This window comes from Osmerus mordax, chromosome 13 (genome assembly GCF_038355195.1).
Source record: "Osmerus mordax isolate fOsmMor3 chromosome 13, fOsmMor3.pri, whole genome shotgun sequence".
Lineage (NCBI taxonomy): Eukaryota > Metazoa > Chordata > Actinopteri > Osmeriformes > Osmeridae > Osmerus > Osmerus mordax.
Window position 1 is genome coordinate 13,982,560 of NC_090062.1, and position 22,902 is coordinate 14,005,461.

General features: G+C 49.3%; 1 protein-coding gene across 2 annotated transcripts in view; it reads right to left on the reverse strand.

The window, feature by feature from the left end:
- The window catches only part of LOC136955853 (insulin-like growth factor 1 receptor), a 54,214-nt gene that overhangs the window by 3,525 nt on the left and 27,787 nt on the right, over positions 1 to 22,902 (reverse strand). Inside the window, exons 3-21 of one of the 2 annotated variants that reach the window (XM_067249620.1) lie at positions 14,754 to 15,063; positions 14,171 to 14,307; positions 13,730 to 13,874; positions 11,924 to 12,129; positions 11,615 to 11,741; positions 11,273 to 11,508; positions 10,728 to 10,895; positions 10,214 to 10,421; positions 7,303 to 7,589; positions 6,943 to 7,076; positions 6,639 to 6,798; positions 6,291 to 6,390; positions 5,820 to 5,890; positions 5,258 to 5,487; positions 5,007 to 5,114; positions 4,525 to 4,687; positions 4,245 to 4,374; positions 2,726 to 2,860; positions 12 to 250 (exon numbers count right to left, since the gene is read on the reverse strand). In XM_067249620.1, the coding sequence (XP_067105721.1) occupies positions 12 to 250; positions 2,726 to 2,860; positions 4,245 to 4,374; positions 4,525 to 4,687; positions 5,007 to 5,114; positions 5,258 to 5,487; positions 5,820 to 5,890; positions 6,291 to 6,390; positions 6,639 to 6,798; positions 6,943 to 7,076; positions 7,303 to 7,589; positions 10,214 to 10,421; positions 10,728 to 10,895; positions 11,273 to 11,508; positions 11,615 to 11,741; positions 11,924 to 12,129; positions 13,730 to 13,874; positions 14,171 to 14,307; positions 14,754 to 15,063 (3,294 nt within the window). Of the gene's footprint in view, positions 1 to 11; positions 251 to 2,725; positions 2,861 to 4,244; positions 4,375 to 4,524; positions 4,688 to 5,006; positions 5,115 to 5,257; positions 5,488 to 5,819; positions 5,891 to 6,290; positions 6,393 to 6,631; positions 6,799 to 6,942; positions 7,077 to 7,302; positions 7,590 to 10,213; positions 10,422 to 10,727; positions 10,896 to 11,272; positions 11,509 to 11,614; positions 11,742 to 11,923; positions 12,130 to 13,729; positions 13,875 to 14,170; positions 14,308 to 14,753; positions 15,064 to 22,902 lie in introns of both variants that reach the window. The other variant, XM_067249621.1, reaches the window with a different exon arrangement.

Consider the following 22,902-nt stretch of genomic DNA (forward strand, 5'->3'; position numbering starts at 1 on the left):
GGAGGCCTGGCTGGATGTTGGGGCGCAGATGGGCGGTCGGCTGGACGCGGCAGGGTCCAGGGGAACGTTCTCCATGTTCTCCACCTCCATGTCCAGCTCCTCTGTGTCCGGGGGCTTGTTCTCATCGCTGTAGAAGAAGCTCATCTCTCTGAACGGAGGATCCAGGTCCTCCTTGATGCTGTTGATGATCTCCAGGAAGGAAGGACGCATCTTGGGGTTGTACTGCCAGCACATCCGCATCAGCTCAAACCTGAGTGGACACACACACACACACACAATACGGTCAACAATGAATCTCTTTTAAAAAAATCCTTTCAAAAGGAACTGGATGCAGTTGGTTCAATTGGCATGCCAATATTTGGTTTAGTTTAACGTTTACTCTTCGTTTCTAAAAATGGCAGAGGTTTTAATGGCTTGTTTTTCAGGGCCGACAGGTTTGTTTATGAAGCAGTTATCTGATGCTGTCGTCAGTACTCTCCTCTGGTCAACAGATGGCGGTCTACTCCACAATTATAGCAAAACCTCAAACCAGGAATGGGACAAACAACTGCGCCACCGCTCAAAGAGAAGGTCTAATTTGTAGTTTGTGTTATCTGTGACTACAACTATATAATGACATAAAATTATTTGTGAAATAACCCGAGAATAAACCAGCAGAGCTCATAAACGCATAAAAAGGCAAAGAAAAACAAAACAACAAAAAAAACTGTTACTGTACGCACTTAATGCTGTAAGTCAACTGCCATCAAAACAACAACAGCAGCAGCAGCATCAGCGGCTGCGTCAATGATAGGATAGTTTGGGACGCGGTGCATTCCGGTTCACCACACCTTTAATTATACACAAACAAGCTAAGAATACACCAGGAGTACTGAGGCTGCTGAAACCAAATACCTTCCAGCCTCGCTCTCTCCATGCCAGGCAGCCCAGCTCCCCCTGAAGGGGAACCAGGAGAGGCTCAAGGGGCCGGGGCGCCGTTTCACTACAGACGGGGGACCGCTTGCGGTCAATAAGACACGAGGCCATGGAGGAGATCCTGGACTGCTGCGTTCTCCCAGTGCCTCTCTTTCACAACTTTTCTCAACCCACACACCCACCTACCGACCTACCGACCTACCTACCCACCCACCTCTCTCTCTCTCTCTCTTTCTCTCTGTATAGAGGAATGCAGGCAAGTGTGTGTGAGGTTTGTATTTAGCATGCAGTGTACAGTTGCTGGGTGTAGATGGTTGAACCCTAGCCCGCGGGCAAGAGGAACCTGTCTGCTTGGGAGGGGTGACGGTGGCACATCCCTGTCAGGTCAGGCGTCTAGCTGCTCCCAGGGGAGATCGATTTATTTTGTCGGTGTCGCCACACGCACTGACTGTGCAAGGCCCACGGAACTCAAAACATGGTTTGCATTTGTCTTATTACCCGCGATAAATATGAATCATACTTATTGCAACTGCACCAGTAAGAAATCATAAAAAATGTATCACACTCATTCCGTTATTTTGGAAAGGCAGAGGGAAAATAACCGAGGTATGCGTATTTGTTCCTTCCTATTTACATGTTCGGCAGGACAGCAGGGCATCTAGATATCTTGTCAGCAGTAAAAAGATGTCTTTCTCTCTCTCTATACTACCTCACAAAAATGGCAACGATTCCATTTTTGCAACATTTGACACCGCAGCCCTCAGGAATTCTCCACTGGCTTGTTAAAAAGCAGAAAAGCAGCCTTTAGCACATGCTCAGTGTGTCAGGGAGTGCAGGCACATGCTCAGTGTGTCAGGGAGTGCAGGCACATGCGTGTGTGCAAACGCACAAACGCAATTGAAAGTTATAACCCCCCCCACCCCCCCCCCCCCCCCCCCCCCTTCACTGTATCCGGGCAATCGGAGAAGCCAGAGATTCTGGCAGCACAGCACCAAAACTTTTCCTTAAAAAGGTGAGGTCAACTGTGACCAAAACACACAGCACATATCAAACAAACTTCCCTCCAAAGACATAAACGTGTCACTGACGTCACCTATTTTTGGTGGAAACGGTCATCTTAATGTCCCCGAGGATGAATATGACAGCCGCGGAGCTGCTTAAGAGGGGAGGCCGAATTTGTTTCGACACCCACGGCAGTTGGAAAGAGCAGAGGGGTTGTGATGTCAGGTCTGCTCCTCCCCTTGGCCTGGTCTCCTCCACTGTGGGAACGCCAGCCGTCCCTTCTACCGGCCTCAGCTCTGTGGGCACAGCAGCAGGACTCTGTAGCACCCAGCCAGTCATCCAGCCAGCCAGCCGGGCAGTCCATGATGTCATCAGGCTTTATTAAAAAACTAGCCGTGAGTGACGCCAACAATTATGGATTTCACTTGGCTCGATGCAGCCTTCCAGCTGTGAGTGTGTGGGTCTTATGATCCGGTGCCTGACCATTGCCCCACCTCGTGCTGTTCTAAATACACCAAAACCACCGGGGCCTGGACATCACTGAGTGCTGGGTCATCTGAGTGGCTTGGGAGGCCGGGGGTAGGTCCTTATGCACGAGGGGAAACGAATGCCCTCAGGTGACGCGTCCGAGCTGTCGTACGACCTTGGTGCTTTCAACTGAACAAGAATGTGGCCTTCAACGGACGAATCCCTGAAGGCCCAAGGCCGCGCTCGTACACAGAGCGGGTGTCACCAGCATCGTTGACACATGCAGTGTTTCATGTTGGAGTGCGCGCGTGTGTGTAGGGGGGGGAGGAAAAACACTCACAGCATGTCGGGGCAGTTGTCCGGCTTGTCCAGGAGTCCTCCCTCCATGACGAAGCGCAGCACCTGCTCGTTGGACATGCCCTGGTAGGGCTGCTCGGCCAGGGTGCCGATCTCCCACAGCACTACTCCAAACGACCTGAGGGGAGACACAAGAGAGGTTCTCGAACACACAAATAGAAACAAGCTGGAAGTACAAGGGTCTCACACAGCATCCCCCTCTCACTCAAGACTGCAAGAAAACAAATAGGCACTTACTCATGTACACACACACACACAAACAGAACACACTCCAACCTAGCCTCAAGGGGCTAACATGCACACAATCCCAAAACATCTTGTATCTAATTAGCAAGAGCAGCAGTGTCTCCAGAGCACGGCAAAAACAAATAAAAAGTGCTTCGTTAAATGAGGGAGGGAGGGAAGATGGTGGAAAGACAGAAAGAGAGAGACAGAAAGACAGAGAGAGAGAGAGAGAGAGAGAGAGAGAGAGAGAGAGAGAGAGAGAGAGAGAGAGAGAGAGAGAGAGAGAGAGAGAGAGAGAGAGAGAGCGAGAGAATGGTCACCCCCGCAGTCTGGTTAATGGTGGTGCATGAGTGTTTCTTTCCACGTTGCACTGGGTTTAATCTCAAGACTTCAAAGAAGCAGATATGGAGGGTGGGGGGGCGGGCAGTTGCCTCTCCTGGCAGAGTTGACCGGGCCCGCTCTGTAATTTCACAACATCTGGACAACTACAAAAGAGCAGCCTCTCAGCCTGGGGACATTCTCTCTCTCTCTCTCTCTCTCTCTCTCTCTCTCTCTCTCTCTCTCTTCTCTCTCTCTCGCTCTCTCTCTCTCTCTTCCTAATTCAAGAAACGGAATTAAGAGGTGTGTTTAACTGAGGCCCTTGGTCTTAAAAGCCAGTGAAAATTTCACACACACACCACCCCTTCCCCCCATCTTACCCTTTGAGAGCCAGAGTGGCCTCTTATCGCTACATGGAACTACAAATTGACTCAAGATACGGAGCAGGGGAAAGGGAAGAGGAGGAATGCGGTGTGTGTGTATCGACTGCAGCTGTTACTGAAGTGGATGTCTACATCCTGGTGCAGTCCTCAAAAAGAGAGGGGGAGCGAGAGACAGAGAGAAAGGGGAAAAGAGTGTGTGTGCGTGCGTGCGGAACAAAAAAAAACACGAGGGAAATATACAACTTAAATATTCACCAGGCTGGATTTAAACACACAGAAGCTGGGCCAGGACCTTTTTAGCCATTCCCTTTGAATATCCAAACCAGAAATGTGGCGTCTAAGTAGGTAGAATTCACTGACTTCAACTGGTCTTCCTAACTCTATCCCCTAGCATTGTCTTACTAAAGAGGACACTGTGATCTTCTGTTAAGGTCTTTTGTTGCTAGGCAGAGATTATCTCTACTGTATGGGTAAATGGAAAAATAAGCTGACGTTCTTCCCAAAGTAATAGATCCCCCAGAAGTTATTGTTTATGGGTGTGTGTGTGTGTGTGTGTGTGTGGGAGGGGACAGTTACCAGACGTCTGAGTTGGTGGTGAAGACGCCATCTTTAAGGGACTCTGGGGACATCCAGCGTACTGGCAGCAGGCCCTTGCCTCCTTTACGGTAGTAGTCTGTCTCGTAGATGTCCCTCGTCATGCCGAAGTCTGCACACACACAGCAAGAGGTTCAAACCATCCATATCTCCTGTATCTGAAACGTCGTTTACAGTGTTCGTGCTTTCATGCTGCTTTGCTTCCTGGGCTAAGAGAGGACACAACATGATATGACATGTCCGTTGTTTTTCTTCCCCCCACCTCCTATTTTGACGGTGAAGTCCTCAGCCACCATGCAGTTCCTGGCCGCCAGGTCTCTGTGGACGAACTTGTTGGCGTTGAGGTAGGACATGCCGTCCGCTATCTCACCCGCCATCTGAATCATCTTCTTCAGGGGGGGCAGGCACAGGGCGGACGAGGTTGGCTGCAAGGGTACACCAAGGAGGAGAGAGAGAGAGAGAGGAGGGGTGGGGGGGAGAGAGAGAGAGAAGGGGGGGAGAGAGAGAGAGGGGGGGGGAGAGAGAGAGAACGAGAGAAAGAGGGAAAGAGAGAGAGAGGGAAAGAGTTTAGACCTGGAGTAGAGGAAAGTGACTCCAGGTACACAAGATCTGAGAAGTTCAGGGCCCTGAACATGTGAAGAAGGGCGGGGGGGAGGGGTCACGGGGACGGAGGGCTGTGTTTGGCAGGGGGTAAGAGACCAGACAGGAGAGATGCCAGTGGAGGGGGTTTAGGGCAGGGCGTACCTCTTTGGATCTGAGGGAGCGCAGGTGGCTCTTCAGATCTCCCCGGGTCATCAGCTCCATGATCACCAGAGTGGGCTGGCCTTGCGACACCACGCCCAACAAGCGCACCTGCACCAATCACACAGCACAGGCATCTTTAATGAAGCTTTTCAACTCTGAGGCATCCCAAGAGCTTTGGATTGATTTCCAGGTCCAGGTTAAGAAGTGCTCTCTGTACATCCTACAAGCTGCGGTGCATGCCGGTGTCCTACCACGTGGTGGCAGTTAAACTCCTTCATGACGGACGCCTCGTTGAGGAACTCGATGCGCTCCCTCATGCTGGCGGTCTCGTTGACCGTCTTAATGGCTACACGAGTCTCCGGATCGTCCTTGACCACACCCTTGGCCATGCCCTCGTACACCATGCCAAAGGAGCCCTGGCCCAGCTCCTTGTTCATAGTGATCTTCTCCCTGGCCACCTCCCACTCGTCTGGGACGTACACTGTTTGGGGGGGACAGGGACAGTCACACACTCAGTATGATTACAGGGATCGAAATTAATCTAATTTTTACTTTTATTTATAGATTAAATAAATCTATAAAATAAAGGTTGTAGTTGTGGTACTCCTAACTTAATTGAAAAACAACCCACCAGGGCTTTGTACATCCAGCTGCTTGAGTCAAGCATATGATATGCAACCAAAATGGTCGCAATTTCGAGCCCTCAATGCAAACATGCAGCCGCACATTCACGTTGCTGATATAGTGACTCGATTTTGCACACGCGTGCACACACACACACTTGTGCAGGTAGACAGTGTGGAGTTGACTTACTCTCTGCAGCGCTGAAATACTCTGGGTTGACCGAGGCGTAGAGCACTCCGTTCCCAAGCCTGTCACTGTTCCTATGAAAACCAAAGCACAGAGCTGTAGGACACGGGGCACGCACGTTTAACAGCAAATTAATGGAAAGCGTTTTACAACAATTACTTTTTTTCCTGACAAGCTTAGGCCCATGAAAATTCACCTCAGACTACCCCCCCAAAAATAAAACAGATTTCAAAACAACCCCTGAAGCCAGAATTATGTGTTTAAAAGATCATTACGACAGCACCATTAAGCACCTTGAGTAAAAAACGTACACCTCTGCTCTTTCGCACCGCAGCTAAAAATAAGTCGATCTTGCCCCTCATCCCTACCTTATCCCCCACCTCCTAATTGCCCGACCGCATACTGAGATGTCGTGTTGTCATGAGTCTTGTCTTGCTAGTGTTTTGCTAGTGACGTGCATGCACATACACGTACCTTTTCTTGCTCACAACAAAGTAGGTGGTGATGAGCAAGCAGATGGCCAGGACCACCGCCAGGGGCACGAAGATCACAATGTAGAGGTAAGACTCGTACCCTGTTGGGATCAGAGCCACTTTATAGAGGAGCATTCGGTCAAGAGCTAACAGATGCTAAAGGATGCTAACGGAAGCAAACTGATTTCCTGTTTGTTTCAGCGCATGGCAAAATACAATTTGATGATACAATTTTATCCGTTTGAGATCAGTCATATTTAGCAGATGTATACAGTCCAACAATACTGAAAACAGCTGTGTCATTGTTTATCAAACTGTGTTTGTCTTGATGTACACGTGCATGTCTTACGTTCATGTTGGGTCACGTAGAAGGCCACTGGTTCTGTCCAGGAGCCGTTGCCCGACAGGGAGGTGGCTCGCACGCGGGCTGAGTAGTTCCCTGGGCCCAGGTTACTGAGTCGTGCCCCTTTCTGCTCCCGGTACAGCTGGCGCGACACACAGTCATGCTTCTCCAGCTGCATGCCCGCCGCAGACACACACACCGTTAGACCCACCATACGTCGCCTACTTTTACATGCACATGACACAGCATGGGGGGAAGAAAAACCTGCCTACGGCTCCACTGTTATGAAGAAGCCGATTAGGTGACTTACATCAGTGGAGAGTTTGTACTTGATCTCGTACATGAGGATGAGGCCGTTGGGTCGGAGCGGTTCAGGCCAGCGCAGGAACACAGAATCCTCCTGGCCTTCCCAGCTCACCGGCCCCGGGATGTCATCGGCCCTCTCTGGAACCACCACAGGACAATCAAACATCAGACGCATCAATCACATCGCTTACTCCGACGCCCTCTTTACAAACAGCTCGTCGAGCACAGTTCACCCTGGCGTCTATGGGCCTCCATGCTAACGAACAGCCAGAGAGGTTCCTTCAGTCTCTGAACAAGTACAACTGTTAATAACCAACATTTAATTTTGTGTGTGAGTGTGTTTGTGAAGCCAGCTGAGCTGTACCTGCAGGCTTGGTCCTGGAGAAGACAAACTCTGCAGCGCTGCAGCCTTTGACCTGCTTGTTACAGGCGTGGATGTCGATGCGGTACACGGTGAACGGCTGCAGCCCCGGGATCTGCAGCTCGCGCTCCTTCACCGCGCGCTCCTGGAAGTCGTACTCGCGCTCCGCCAGCTCTGCGTCCGTGGCGTTGGCATCCAGGGCCGTGACGTTGAACCTGGGGCTCGTCGCGACCCGGGAGAAGGTGGCGTTGGCAATGCCAAACAGATCTCGCCGGCGCCGGTCCGGGGGTCTGCAGGAACCGAGGGGAGGAGAAAAAGGAGAGAGACAGAGTGAGTCGAACAGTGTGATATTTTGTGGAAACCCCCCTTAGGTTTGTAGAATCGTTGATGTCACAGTGAGATCAGAGATTTGAAGGAAAACACCTGGACGGCAGCTGTAGCAGCCAGAGCTAGGAAGAAAGGCCCGTGTCCCTCAGACTGTTTTCATCTCAAACCTCCATGATATGCCTGTCCTCACATGACACCGGTAGGCATTGTGTGGGGGAAGGGACCCCACTATCACACCCCTGTGAAGGAACATGGGCACTTTCTCTGCAGAGAGGCTGGAGGCCTTTATTTATCTCCTGATGGATGCGTGTGTGTCTGTGTGTGCCAAAGCAAGTAGAGACTCTGGACAGCAGGCCTGGCCTTAGATCAGCTGCCAGGGAACTCAAGTCCATCCTCCAACCCACCCCGCCCCCTTGTTCCAGGGCCATGACATCTCCATTCACAGACCTCCAGAGAGCCTTAAATTAGAGCCTTTAGTCACTTTGCTCCCCTGCCACCGAGGCTACGGTTAGTCACCCTAAAAACACTGTGTTTACTCTCCATTTCAGCCCCTGCAAACAAATGTCTCGGATAAAGTTGCGGCGTGTACAGCGTTCGGCCTGTAGTTTGTACGAGTGGTGACAGGGAATCTGAAGGAGAGGCGTGCGTGTGTATTGGATACCTCTCTCCCATCCTACACCCACTGTCTCTCGCTCTCCTTCTCTCTGGCCCGGCACCAGCCCAACTCATAGCCATTGATCTCTACAGTCCAGCTTGAGGGGATCTTCCCTTTCTTCCATTACTATTCCAGATGGGGCTCCTGTACATTTCCTGGCAGCTAGTCTTTCCAAACAGTGCAGACAAAGTGGTGTGTGTGTGTGTGTGTGTATGTCTTGAGGGGAGCCGGGTAACGGCGGACTGGAAATTATTTCCTCTTCTTTCAATTCCTCCCTCTCTCTAAATCCATTTGTTTTTCCCCTCCATGGTTATTGAGGACCTCGTATGCCCCCCCCCCCCCCCCACCCACCCTCATAGATATGGACTCTTCAGTAGAGTTAGAGCTGTTGGCTGGGGGACAGAAACATTGCTATGAGACGCCTTTGACAGGTTTTTGGCTTGCCGGTGTTCCTCGACAGCCAGACGATGACAAAACAGCCCTGGAAAAAAGGAACGAGCCACCACAACCCCCCCGCCGGCAGAACAATAAGGGATGAGGTGCACACGCACACACCATTTTCGGTTTCAGAGAAATATGGCCACGCTTATTATTCCCTTAGCAGGAGTGGAAAACCCAGTGTCTGCTGCTGGGTCTCGGTGGACGCACTGGGAAGAGCCGTTTCCACAAACACCTGTTCCTAGAGCCACAGTTACTCTAGAGTTACCGAAATGTCCAAAATCAGCTTATCGGATCCTTACTATGCAACAGCCCTAAAACAAACTTCCATCGTACAGACAGACACGTACAGATTTCTTAAACGGAATAAAGTGCAAAGGTTCTAGGAGTGTTAGTGTGAAAGAGTGCATTCTCATGGCTGTAACGAGGGTGGGAGATAACCTGATACAGATGTCACTTCTTGTTTTGGCGGCAAATGGTCCTGTGTGCTACATCCATGACATCCCAGACATTAAGATTTATGTTCTTTCCCTTCAGACTAGGGAAGAAGGGAAAAAAATCACCCAGTCTCAGGTCTTTACTGCCTGGGGTATAAGTCAAAGCTGGAATGTTATTGGGACCACTACAGAGTGCATCGCAGCCTCTCCCTTATCTGTAAAGTAGATTTACGAGCTGAGAGCCTTTCATAAACTGTACATTGAAGACTGGCAGGTACATGTGCAACTTCACCTGAGTGAGCCCTTTTGTCCAACCAGGTTCATTTCACGTACACCCCTGTGTATTCTTATATTGGTAATACGACTAAAAACGCAACTCCTTGGCCAAAACTAACAAAGGTGACCTGTATTCCATATGAACAAAAGTTGTATCTTAAATCACAATTATTGGGGTCCAGACCCTCTAAAAAGCTTGATGAGGAGATAGAAAGGGACGGATCGCGTGCTGACCTTCTACTGCACTAGGTTTAGTTTATGATGGTTTACACTCTAAACTTTAGACAACTAGATCATCGGTGGAAGTTCCAAACTCTTGAGACCAGCGCTAACCACCTTCCCCTGTAGAAACAGAGCCAAAGTCTGGTCCCATGATTCATTTGCGGAATACTCAAAGGCTCATGGGAGTTGCCCAGCCTTTTATACTTTGAACCTCGCCGCCGCACCAGGAAGACGAAATGAGGATTATGAAAGGAAAACAATGTTCTATATTACCTTTTCAACTCAACCTTCAGGCGTTAGTAATAGGTGATAAACGACCGTTGAGACCACGCGTGGACATTCTTATCAGCATACATGACAGGACCAGGCAACGCCATGGTGTGTATGAATAGTGTAAGAACCAAAAGTACACCCTGATCTCTTTAAGGTGATCAACATAAGACAGGGCAGACAAAAGGAAGTCAACAAAATTCCCTCAAATTTCTCAGCTGGCTTTACAATGCTCGAATGTCATCTACCTCGATACAATGCAGAGTATGATGGTTCTTCATAACCATACCTTGGTGTGAAGATGGAGTTGTGTAGGAAGTTCTCGAAGACTTTGCGGTAGGAGGCATCTGCGGCCTCAGCCTCCAGGTCTCCGACAGACTTGGGACAGGGGCAGCATGGGCCCTTCTCCCCCCCGGCCATATCTGGATTTGTAGACTTGATGTCCTCCTCTACCTCAGTCACTCCAGTGGCTGCTATCCTGATAGGGATCTTCAGCTCTGCAACAACAGGTGGGAGAGGGCTCCACTGTCACTGAGGAACGCTTGAGAGTTGTATATCAGGGGAGTCAGGGTGGCTGAGCGGTGAGGGAATCGGGCTAGTAATCCGAAGGTTGCCAGTTCGATTCCCTGTCATGCCAACTGACGTTGTGTCCTTGGGCGAGGCACTTCACCCTACTTGCCTCAGGGGAATGTCCCTGTACTTACTGTAAGTCGCTCTGGATAAGAGCGTCTGCTAAATGACTAAATGTAAATGTATATTCTCCTTACGTTACCAACGCTGCAAGCCACACCACGCAGTCTTACCTTTGGAGCAGTAGTTGTGCTGGTAGAGCTCCCTATCCTCCGCCTGCTGCTGCCAGCGTACCAGGTAGTAGGTGTGGTTGCCGTTAGGGGAGATGGGGGGAGACCAGCGCACCACCAGGTGGGTGGAGGAGTTGGAGTACGCCCGTACGTCCAGGGGCAGGGAGGGGGCTGCCAGGAAGGAAACAGAAAAGGGTATACTTCACCAAACATCAAGTCAGGTGGCTGGGAGTCAGGTGGCTGAGCGGTTAGGGAAGCGGGCTAGTAATCTGAAGGTTGCCAGTTCGATTCGCGGCCGTGTCAAATGACGTTGTTTCCTTGGGCAAGGCACTTCACCCTACTTGCCTCGGGGGGAATGTCCCTGTACTTACTGTAAGTCGCTCTGGATAAGAGCGTCTGCTAAATGACTAAATGTAAGTCAGGTATCACTTTCCGAAGCAATTTAGCAGGCAGCGACATGCCCATTTTCTGTAGCTTTTTCTGTAGCACGTAGCATCGCTGATTGATAACGTTGGCATACTTACTGCCACATGAGCGGTGAGGCCTACCTGAGGGGTTGGTGCGGATGTAGACCACCTCGCTCTTGGCCCCCAGGATGTGCTTGTCCTCCACCACCAGCGTGATGGCCTTGACAAAGATGGCGTACTGGGTCCACGGCTTGAGGGGTGACAGGAGGACCCCTGGGTCAGAATCCTTATCCGGGGGCAGGTCCACGTCCACCATGTTCCAGCTGTTGGAGCCACAGCCGTCCTGGCCGTCAAACTCTGTGATGTTCTGGAACGGACTAAATCAAGGCACACAGACGTAAGAATGATGATTTTGGATTCTAGGCAAAAAATGACAACGGGGTCAAGTGTTGGAACATCAGAGAGGGTTCTAGAAGGACTCACGCCTCCTTGTAGTAGACTATGAAGCTGATGAGATCTCTGTAGTCCGGAGGCCTGTAGCGAACCCATGTCAGTTTGATTCTGTTACTCATGGTGCTGTTGGACTTGAACCTCAGGATTTGACTTTCACCTGGGAAACATCAAAACGCAGACTTAGTTTCTCTGTCTAGTCGTTAAATGAAAAGCAGAAAATCTTCAACTGACATAAGTACAGTTTAGTAGGAGTGAACTCGATGATATTGGGGCTGTGTACAGTGTTGTTGATGCAGTGGACCTTAGTGTTATATGTTCATTTATAGAAATGGCTCTCACAGCTGGCTCGGTCTCCGTTGTTGCGGATATCCGACTCGACGTATTTCTCAGTGACGCCCGTCTTCTGCCACATCTTGCGGATCTCGGAAAGGCAAAGTTTGGGGTTGAAGCGGAAGAAGAGTTTGCCTCTGTGGATGGTCAAGTTGTGCTGCCCCCAGTCCCACGTGTACTGCAGGTTCTGGTTGTCCAGCGCAGTGAAGGCATACCTTGAGGAAGACGAGGGAAGTATATTTAGGGATGCAAACCCTGAAGTACAGATAAAGGACAAGGGACACCACACTGTTTATCAGCGCATTTGGTGTCATGAACTTGTTAACTCTTTGTTGTGTTCTAATAATCAAGAAAAGCTTTCTTCCTTGTCTCCTCCTACCCAGTAATTTCCTGTTTCCTGTTAGAGCTATCACATGGGTGAGGAGAAGAGATGAATGGCTTTTATGGGATATTATGGCCCAACCCATTTACATGAATTTACCAGAGGTTGGGGTAGATCCTCAGATACAACAAATTAAAAATAAAAGTCCAAAGACCCCAAATAAATAATAAAATAAAAAAAGTACATTTGTTTTGAGTTCATCCTTACTGCCTGTATCTTAAGTAACCCCTTTGTAAGATGGTGGCATTCCAGCAGAGCGGGCGGGGGTTGAGGAAATGGAGAGATTTAACAAGGCCAGACTGGGAGATTGGGATGGGGTGTTTATGACTTTAACCAATTTGGTTCCAGAAATGCCAGGAATGTGGGCCTTGGGACAGTAAAATTCCTGAGAGTGTAACCTCACTCAAAGACAGGCGGGGAGGAAGGGGGAGATGGCCAAGGCCTTCTTGTGACCTTGAATGCCACCTCTGAGAACTTTCCAGTCGCCTTGTGAGGTGGACGCCGAGTGGCCGTGAGAAAGGACAGGCTAATCAGCAAAGTTATAGTAACACAAAGCAAAAAAAATTAAAACTATATTGTCTGAGTACACATAACCACAACAACGTGACATTGTTTGGTTAAAATCAGGAAAGGCCTTTTTAATCTCTGGGATCAACCTTTAGTTAAACAAAAATGCTTTCATTACACGTCTATCGAATAAAATGTTTTTGATGTCCAATAACATAAAAAAATACGCCACAGTATCAAACTAGCAACAGTGACTTGACAAAGCTCAGTAACTGTATGTGAAGTCATGTGGTCAGGTTTCCCAGCGTTACCGTCTATCCTCAGTCCAGCCCTGAGTCCAACCGTGAGAATGCCTGCTCTGTGAGGATGATACCCGCTCACATTCCTCGATGACCGCCGTTGAATTACACCACCACCAACCCCCCCAACCCTCACCCGGTTGCCGTGGCAACGTTCACGGCCACAGACAACATAAAAGGAGGGCTCGGAGGAGTAGGAAATTCCTGAGAACAAACCACTGCCGTCTGCCTTCTCTCTTCTGAAGGAGATGAGGTGAGAGCATCTACTGGTGGGAGGGAGGGGGGGGGGGGGCAGTACTACAGTACAATGTACTTAAATTCCTCTGTAATGGAGCAGGCGTTTGTCTACACTTGCGCTTCTCATATTGTTTTAAGATAGTTTTTTAATCATGTTAGGTTCAACCTATTTCATTATTAAGCATTTTGATAAGACTGATGGGTATGTATATTCAAATATTGAAAGGAGGAACTCATCCAGTAAAACCTTTCCTGTCACCATTCAATAAGGCAGGAAATGCTAAAAATATATCTTAAAAAAAAAAAAAACTGACCACAATGCATTCTTGCATAGGTTCAGGAAACGGAAGGTGTGAATGTGTGTATCTGTATCTGTGTGTCACAGCGTACCCCTCTGACAGCTCCTCCCCTCGGATGTGCTGCAGGCTCTTGAGGAATGAGAGGGACACCAGGGTGTGAGAGTGTCTGATCCTCACGAAGCCCGTCACAGTCTGGATCAGGCCCATGAAGCTCTCCAGCTCCGTGGCCAGGTTCTCTACAGGGACACACACACACACACGTCAGACCCCCGCTCAGAGCTCCACCACGACCACTCCGAACCTACACAGCAGCCAGCTCAGGAGATGCAGTGCTCTCCACATCTCTATGTTACCAGTTAAACCACTTGATGAAGTCAAGTCATGGACTTAAATGCAGTCCATTTACTTGATCCGATTACTAGCAACGGGACACAGGGGCCTATTAAGACTTGAATGAGGAAGGTGAGTTGGGTGCTGATCTGTAGGGGTTCGAGGTGTGTACTCCCCAGCAGGCAGTGTGCTGTGCACTCACGTCCTCGGCGGATGTTGATGTGCAAGTTGCCCTTGATGACCGTGCAGCCCTTGAGCGACTGGGCGGCATCCACGGAGTCGATGACCTTCTCGTCGCAGATCTTGTCACACAGGCCGTTGCAGGCTGAACAGAACATACTGGGGGACACAGAGCAGGGGAGGAGGAGAGGAGAAACAGTCGAAAACAATCAAAAGGGCGTAGTTAGAACTCCCAAGGTGATTTAGATATCTTGCATGCAGACTGTTAGCATTCCTATGGGACTTCAAGGCTTAGGCACAGTGACAGTAATAGCCCTAATGTGCCTAAATTGAAGGCAGATGAAAACCACGCTACAGTGCCTTCTACAGGCATTCAGTATTGATTTAACTGAATTTGAAAAGGATAAAAAATATTTTAAAAACACAATATCAATTTTTTTCATAATATTTTTCATTTACTTTCAATTAATAAGAAGTATACTTAATAAAAGTATAGATTTTTTTTATTTAAAGCTGCAAAACATCGAACTGATAAAAAAAACAAATCAATTAATCACTTCCAGAATGCACCGTTAAAAAAAAAAAAAAAAAAAGCCCTGCCTCACCTGTCGGGGGAGTCCTCGTTGCGGGTGTAGCCGGAGGGGCAGTCGGGCATGCACTCTCCCTCGTGGATGACGAAGCGGTCAAAGTCGGGCACGTGCACGCGAGAGCACAGGTCCATGGTGATGCAGCGCCAGCCTTCGAACTTGTAGGTGCCGGCGGGGCAGTCGGGCACGCAGCGCTCCTCGTGGAAGTAGTGGAGGCAGGCGGCGCAGGAAGTGTCACTGTTGGGCGCCGTGCAGCTGCCCAGGCACTGAGCGTGGCAGCACTCGCCCTCTGCCGTGCACGCCCGCCGCTCACAGCTGTCCGGGCAAACTGGCGAGGAAGAAAAGAGAGAGAGAGTCACAGAGAGAGAGAGAGGTTACAGGTAGTCAGGGATTTGGCGTGTAGTAAGCTGACTTTCAGACCCCCTTCAGACCACTTTATTGTGACATGTAGTTTCAAGGTCCGCCCACAACTGACACGGCAGATACAGTCACACAAAGACATAACGAACAGTACAGGCTGTCACTCGCTGTCCCAGATGAACAGAGAAAGGAGAAGAGATTCTACAGCCCATTTTCCCAACACAGAACCACACAGGGTCCAGCAGCAGCCCTCAACAGCAGATCTGGCTTTGTGACAGAAAAATATTATTACTGTCGAGCACTGAGCAGGGATCTCGAAAGCGGGGTGAGTGAGGTGAAAGGGGGGGGGGGGGGGGGGGGGGGGAGTGATATCACTGTGTCTGGCCAACGAATGGATTTCTAACATACCAGAGCAGGGAGGATGCCAATCAATTCATGCTTTGCTTGCTGGGATTATGTGGTTGCCAGACAACCGCGTAACAAGAACATGTCTGGGCCTGGGTCATGTGATGTACAGTCCAGGATAACAGTCTGCCGCTCACACATGCTCTATGGAGCCAGACATCCATCCCACTCGCAGCCAATAGAATAGAGGGAAAAGGCTCATCGGCCAGCCAATAGTCAAGAGATCGATGTCGGTCAAAATGACGGCTGTACAGCGGTGTTTTGCAGTGCGCGTGCTGCACATCCCCGATGCGTTTGCAGCGGTGTGTGTGGCGTACATGTATGAATCTGCGGAGCGGTGGAGTGCAGACACGCAGCCCTGCCCCCAGAGCCCTCCCTGGTCGGTCCACTGTGCAAATCTCTGCAACACAGACACGCAAGGCTAGCCCTCTGCAGAGTTCCCCCCCCCAAAAAAAAAACATGCCACACGCGCACACACACAAACACATGCAGACACACACACACAGCTCTCTCTCTCTCTCTGCCCCCTCCTGTAGGATGCCCCCCCCCCCACACACACAGAATGTGCATATGTGTGCGTTTGTGTTCTTCACTGGACCGTGTGTTCCCATGTGTATGACACCCGTTTACGTGTGTGACTCGTGTCAGATTTGTGTGGGTTGTTTGTGTGAAAAGTACACGATGTACATGTTCTGAAGATTGTGTAAGCTTGCATGCGTGATTGTGTGTCACGTTTTCTTTGACATGAGGGAGGCTACCTGCCTGTACACTGCCCATGGCTGCCTGTACACTGCCCATGGCTGCCTGTACACTGCCCATGGCTGCCTGTACATTGCCCATGGCTGCCTGTACACTGCCCATGGCTGCCTGTACACTGCCCATGTCTGCCTGTACACTGCCCATGGCTGCCTGTACACTGCCCATGGCTGCTGTTATTCCAGAGAGTCAAGAGAGGGAGAAGGAGAGACAGCACTGTTGAACTGTATAGCTGTTTTCTTTCATGTTGGGCTGCCTCTGTTCTTGGGCTGTGCTATGTCAAAAATCCCTAGAATGGCATTGCCTGCGGTATAATCATACAGCAGAATGTTAATCCTCTTGTCCTCTAAAACCAGCAAACTTGGGAACACAGCTATGCAAAAAAACAGAGTAGGCAGCCTGGGGAATAACAGTTGTCCTGTCAAGTAGCGTGTTGATGTTCCTTAGAACACATGAAGACACAAATTGAAAACTGCATTGGCCTTTTGAACTGGGTGAACAAAGACAGGCAGATTCTTCAATTAAGGCTAGGAATTCCAGGTGCCAATGCACAACAATTCAGACATACAACACACACACACACACACACACACACACACACACAAACACTTCTGGGAACCTTTCCAGTTTGTTACGAGGGCATCTAGCTTAATCAGATCATGCCTTCACAACATCCACTCGAATCCATCAACCACGCCAACAATAGCCCAATCCTGTCCGTCAAACCAATTTAACGTCAGGGGACCAGCAAAGTCGTTAACCGTGAATGCATGCATGCAAAGAGCCGTTTGCCAGGTGACTGCGGGCAAACATGCGGGGAGCAGGAACGCACAACGATGTGTGTGTATGGGTAAACACCCACCATGAATCAGCAATAAACAATATCAAATGTTGTGTTTGTTTTGGGCCGTGGGATAACATTGAACTTTATGTAAGACAGAGAGAGAAAAACAGAGAGAAGGGAGAAAGGTGGGGGTTAAAATAACCTGCACCCTAGCTCCAGTTTAAAGGAAGCTAAGCTCAGGCTATGGCTCTTACCATGTGATCCCCAAGCTGTTTGTGATCTTGGGCTGGCATCATGTGACCCCCTTCTCCCTCCCTCCCTCCCTCCCTCCCCGGCTCTCTGTCTGTCACAAACATCCCTGACCTAACGGGGAGGTTGGAGAGACCTGCCTGAGCAGCTTTCTGCTTAAGTGAGTCTGCACTGCGCTTCTCGTTAAAAAAATATATGAGAAGCTCCTCCCTGGTCAGCAAGCCTCTCTTTAAAACCTCTCTGGCTCACACACACACACACGCGTGTGCAGGAAAACACACACGACGCACACTAAGACGGCTGTTTGGCCCGACGGACGGCATCTCCAGTCTCCTTCAGTATGTTTTTGTGAGGTAAAATGAGGGTGGGAGGGGAGTGGGGAAGGGAGGGGCATATGCGTACTCCACTGTTTACTACCACCAACGCTGAGCAGCTCACAGCTGAGAGAGAGCACATTAAATACAGGAGGTGTGCCTTCCGACAAGCGACATGCCTTAGGTTAGAGTCTACGGTCTTTACATCCGCTACTGCATGTGTTTAGCCTACTAGGGGAGTCGTTTTTACAGTTGGTGTTGAGTGGCTGACTACCATTCCTCCTAAATTTCCTTATGGTCAAAAAACGAAGTCTTAAGAAGCGTACCACAGATAGACAACAACACTGTCTGATAAGCTCGATTGACAGTGAATGATGGGATTGGGTTATAGATCAGGTTACTTAGAGTAAAGAAAATAATAAATACATGGAGGGATGGGAAAAGAAGAAAACGGAAAACTTCCATATCTGTAGTTAGAGGTTGTAAAAAGAGAGAGCAAAACAAAATGCTCATTGGTATGGTATGCTGAACCATGCAGCAACAATCACAAAACAGACATGCCTCTACAACCCACAACACTTCAGAAACAAATATTTAGAGCTGGCTGAATTATAAAACGCAACACCAATTCATCTGCCATAGAGACATCCAAATGTCTCCCTCTACCACACACTGTTGACAGCGTCTAAAAGATAAACACTGCGTTCGCAGTGCTGACCTGCTGTTTGTTTCTCCCTCAGTCCTGCTCCGGAGCCGCACACAACTCCACTCCACGTTTCCCAGCCTGCCCTGCTACAAATAATTCATACAGGTCCTCTGCTATCATTCTAAATAGGAGCGCATTGTAACAGAGGAGAGGAAAAACTGATTCAGGTCACAGCACTAGCATAGGAAAACACCAGCTTTAGCACAAGCATGGCCTACATTGAGGAAAGAGCAGCGTGTTTCATGGTTTCTGGTTATGCTGTCACTAACATAACTGTCTGAGGGAAGAGTGGACCATTTCTCTCCAAAACAGAGATTCTTAGTTTTCTGGTAATTTCATCGTCTAGACTTTCTCAAGCGAGCTCTGCAGTTTAAAAAAGCGTCTACGGTATGGAGCCCTAAGTCAGGCCCTGTGTATAGAGAGCTTGTTGTTCTCCCTGCATGGTGACAAAAACGATTCTCTGCCAATGGTGAGCTATTGCAGACATAATTAATGATGGGCATGTTGTTGACTTTGCTTTGGCCAATAACTCGGCACCGACTTAAGAGTATAACATTGACCAAGACGTTCTTCAAAAGCCACATCCACTTGCCCTGCGTGTGCACCAACGCTCCTCTCCGCTCCAAAACAGTTGAACTTGACAGTTGGACTTGAAAAAACGTTAATTTAACGTTAAGCCTCGGCAGTGCGAGAGCACCTCGCTCCGCAACGTCCCTGACAACAACCAGATCTGTTGTTTACAATAAAACACCGCGGTCATGTATCAGTATTCCCATCGCCATGGAAACACTAGTCATGTAAGAGTAGACGACTGTTCACCGTTGTGTGTGTGTGTGTGTGTGTGTGTATATAGGCTATGTATTCCAACAAGAATAGTCTATTAAAGGAAAGAGGGTTAGGAACATTGACGGAACAACCTGAATGAGCGAAGACAAGGGACAGCAGTGATCTCACCCTGCCGCTGGGATGAGACAGCTGCTGGCTCGTCTTGTAAAGACGGTGTTGAACCGCATGCAAATTCAAAAGCATTTCCACAAGCGTTTGGCAACTCATTTGGCTGTGTTGATCTTTCAGCCCGGGACTGAAGAGGCGAGCGGGTCATGAAACATAGCAACAAGCTCCGACAGGTAGAGAAGCTCAGACCTGAAGCTGGGAGGCAGACTCTCTCCCACCTGGGAGGTGAGGTGGGGACAGACACACTGACTTACAGGAACTCAGGCTCCATCTCCCCACAGTCCCAGGATATCCCAGGGGACAAGGAATACATGGTCTCCTTGGCAAACAAGCCATTCGAGATGAAGGAACCACAGACATCCAACCACTACGACCTACTATGGCCCAAAAGCGAATCATTAGTCTGTTGGCACCACTAGGATTTATAAAGCACCATCCCTTGTTAATACAGTATACAAAAAGTAAGTTGAGGAATCTCTAATTAGTGTCATCTCGAATAATGACTTCAATTGCTTTGTTGGACTTGGAAGGCAGATGGACTAATGTTATGGTCCTAAAGCATCCTGGTTGGTTCACTACTGCGATGTATGCTTGAGAAAACATACCCCGCAATTAAACGCATCGTTGACTTTTATGTTTCAATATGCGTTCCCGAGCAGAGTTGGACATCCTTAATGCACGCTCATACAAGCGGGGCATCAAGTGGAAAAACACAGAATACGTGAAGCAACAACAGTTTGGCCGGCACAACAATGGCGAACTGTTTAACCTTGTAAACTTTGCAATGATTAAGGCAACTGGCGTTTCCTCATTCTTCTGTTAATAAATAACCTCTCTTTTGACGAAGGAGAAGGGGGGTTGGGGGGGGGGGGGGGGGGGGAGGGTGAAGGCATCGTATCTTAACTGACAGTTGAAAGTACAAAGGGGTGCTGGGAAGTCTTTGAAGTGGGCGAGTGGTCTGGTGACAGCGTGGAGAGGGCCCTGCGAAGGGCCCACGCTAGGCTTCTGTGTTCAGGCATGCATGGCATTTTCTACCAGCGGTGTTAGAGGAGTACTTCCCTGCCCTCAAAAGTGTCTGCCCCCCTTTCACCCACCCATGGCTCATGCAGCCATGTAATGGAGGCCCAAATCAATCCAGATGGCTGTAAAGAGTTGCCTTGTTACTGAGTGAGTTGGTGAGGGCTGAGGCAAGGCAGACTTCCCCCTGTAGAGGAGGGGACTCAAGTCAGGGACTGGATTTTTCCATTGCCAAAACGCTGCCCCTATTCAAATCTTTCCAGGCTCCATTGTAGGAGGGATCTCCTTATAAGGCAGTGGGATCCTCTCATTGAAAGAAAAACAGATTGGTGGAAATCGAGTATGAAAATGAGGATGGCCCGCAGCTACATGATACTGTTGCTTCTCCATTCATGTGGTGTGTGTCAGGCGACGGGAGGGAAAACATGGGCGACTCTCTCAGTGTTCTTCACTAGATCCTCCCATCATCAATCCTCCCAGTGCTTTGGAGCCAGACAGCTGGACCACACAATACTACAGAGTATCAATATGCAATTCCAAAAATAGAAAGCAGCACCAATCAGCATTCGCAAAACTGCTAAACGCTAGGGTTGTTAGAAAGAATACTGCATTTGGCTTATCAATGGTTTTACGCCTCCTAAACGACAGGTTTATGCACAGGTGTGTGCTCCAATGATCAAAGAGGAGGGATGGAGGGCCACATGTTGAACACGTTGTCCTGCATTCTTGCCAATCCTTGTAGGCTGTACACAGATAGGAGTAGGTATGAAAACACTGGCCTCTCATTATTTTCAGTCAACTGTCACCGCAGCCCCTCTGCCTTATTCATTCAGGACACTCTGCAGGTTGAGCTGAGGCTCTTTCATCGCGACTGATCTCTGGCTGCCACAGACCGGAGAAAAACAGGTTGCAATTGCTGGCACAGAATGTTCTTTCTCTCCTTTTTTCCTTCCAGCCCCCCCCCCCCCTTCTCCCCCTCCCCGCCCCTCCTCTAAAATGAGTGTGAGACAGAGCACCACCCCGTCCATGGTCCTGTAATGTAAAGCAACATGACTTGGGTTGAGTTTTACAAGACCTCTGTCTGCCTAGGGAGGGAGTGAGACATAAAGCTGCAGTGTGTCAACTTTGGTTTTTTTTCGTTCACCCCCACCCTTTTCTCCCTATCTCTCTCTCTCTCTGTCTCTCTCTCTCTATCTAATTCTCCCTCGTCTCCTCCCTCTCTTTTTCTCTCGTTCTCCCTCTCTCTCACCACCACTGATGACCTTTCAGATTCTCTGGGCTTTTGGGTGGATTACAGCACGTATCCCTAGGAGCAGTGAACCAGTAAATGTGGAATTAAGTTTGAGGATGTCACTTAGCAGGTTGTTTCTCTGCATTGGGCCTACGGTAGCAAAATACATGAACTGAACACGTGAAATAAACAGGGGAGGACATTTCTGCTGAATTGACGGCTCAACAAAAAAGCATTCCAACATTATTTTAAACCTGACAACAGGCTACACTGGATCTAGACAAAGGGATAGTCGTATTAATGAACAATCTAATAAGACCCCCTCCTGTGTTCTTAGCACCAATCAAGTCCAGTGCTCTCTCTCCCACAAGGGGGGCACCCTTCCATGAGGCCTGCCTGTCTGTGGGCGATTTCCTCCCTGTGGCTCCAGGACCTGTTTTTGGATCCTGCTGGTTTGTGGCTTGTGCCTTGTGTTCCCCAAGACAACAGCTAGTTTAATGATCGCATCACATCCTCAACATAACAAGCAACATAAAGATCCATCACTTTTTCCAATTGCAGTCTTGGGAAGGCAGACAGATGTGTGTCTATACACACACACACACACTCTCCCTCTCAAACACACACACACACACACACACACACACCACCACCACCAAGGAGGAGGACTCTGGAACAAAAAGAATGAGTCGTGGAAAAGTAGTGGAAGTGAAGAAAAGAAGGAAACTATTTGTGATGACGGAGACAAAGACAAGGAAACTCTTTCCAGTGACACCTGGCCTCGCTCCACTGCCTGGATGTCAGCAGGAGGGGGCTTCCAGGTGGGTTCTCTCTCATTAGCAGGGTTGATACCTGGGCACGGTGGTGCTGGTGTGTTGTCGCCTGTAATTGACAGTGAGCATGCTTCTGAGTTGTGCTGTTCCCCTCTCTGCCTGCCTGCCTGGGCCCAGAACCCCCAGACTCATTTGCATCCTGACTGTTAGGAGTCGTGCTAATGAGACTGCTTCCTGGCTGTCTTCTAGTCTAGTCCTAGGGTGACATCACGTCACCTGTCGATCGTCACCCGTGGAACCCGGCGTGGCACAGTCACCCTAGACCGCCAGTCCTACTGGCGAAAATTTGGAAACTTCCAAAACGGCACTGCCGCCACACTATTGAAATTGAAACAGGGTGACGATGTGGTATTTAAATGCAGTCCTTTGGGCAGCGTAAGTATTTCTAGTTTTTTTCCCCACTTGCCCTCCCCGTTCAATTTCATGGTTCTCGAGTAGTGTCATGGTAATGAATGAGTGGCTCTACAGGGGCTGAAACATCGCTGGCATATTTTGCCCTGTCACACCACTCCAGAGCTTAGAGTATGGCTGGCACAACACCAACATTCACATTGGAAA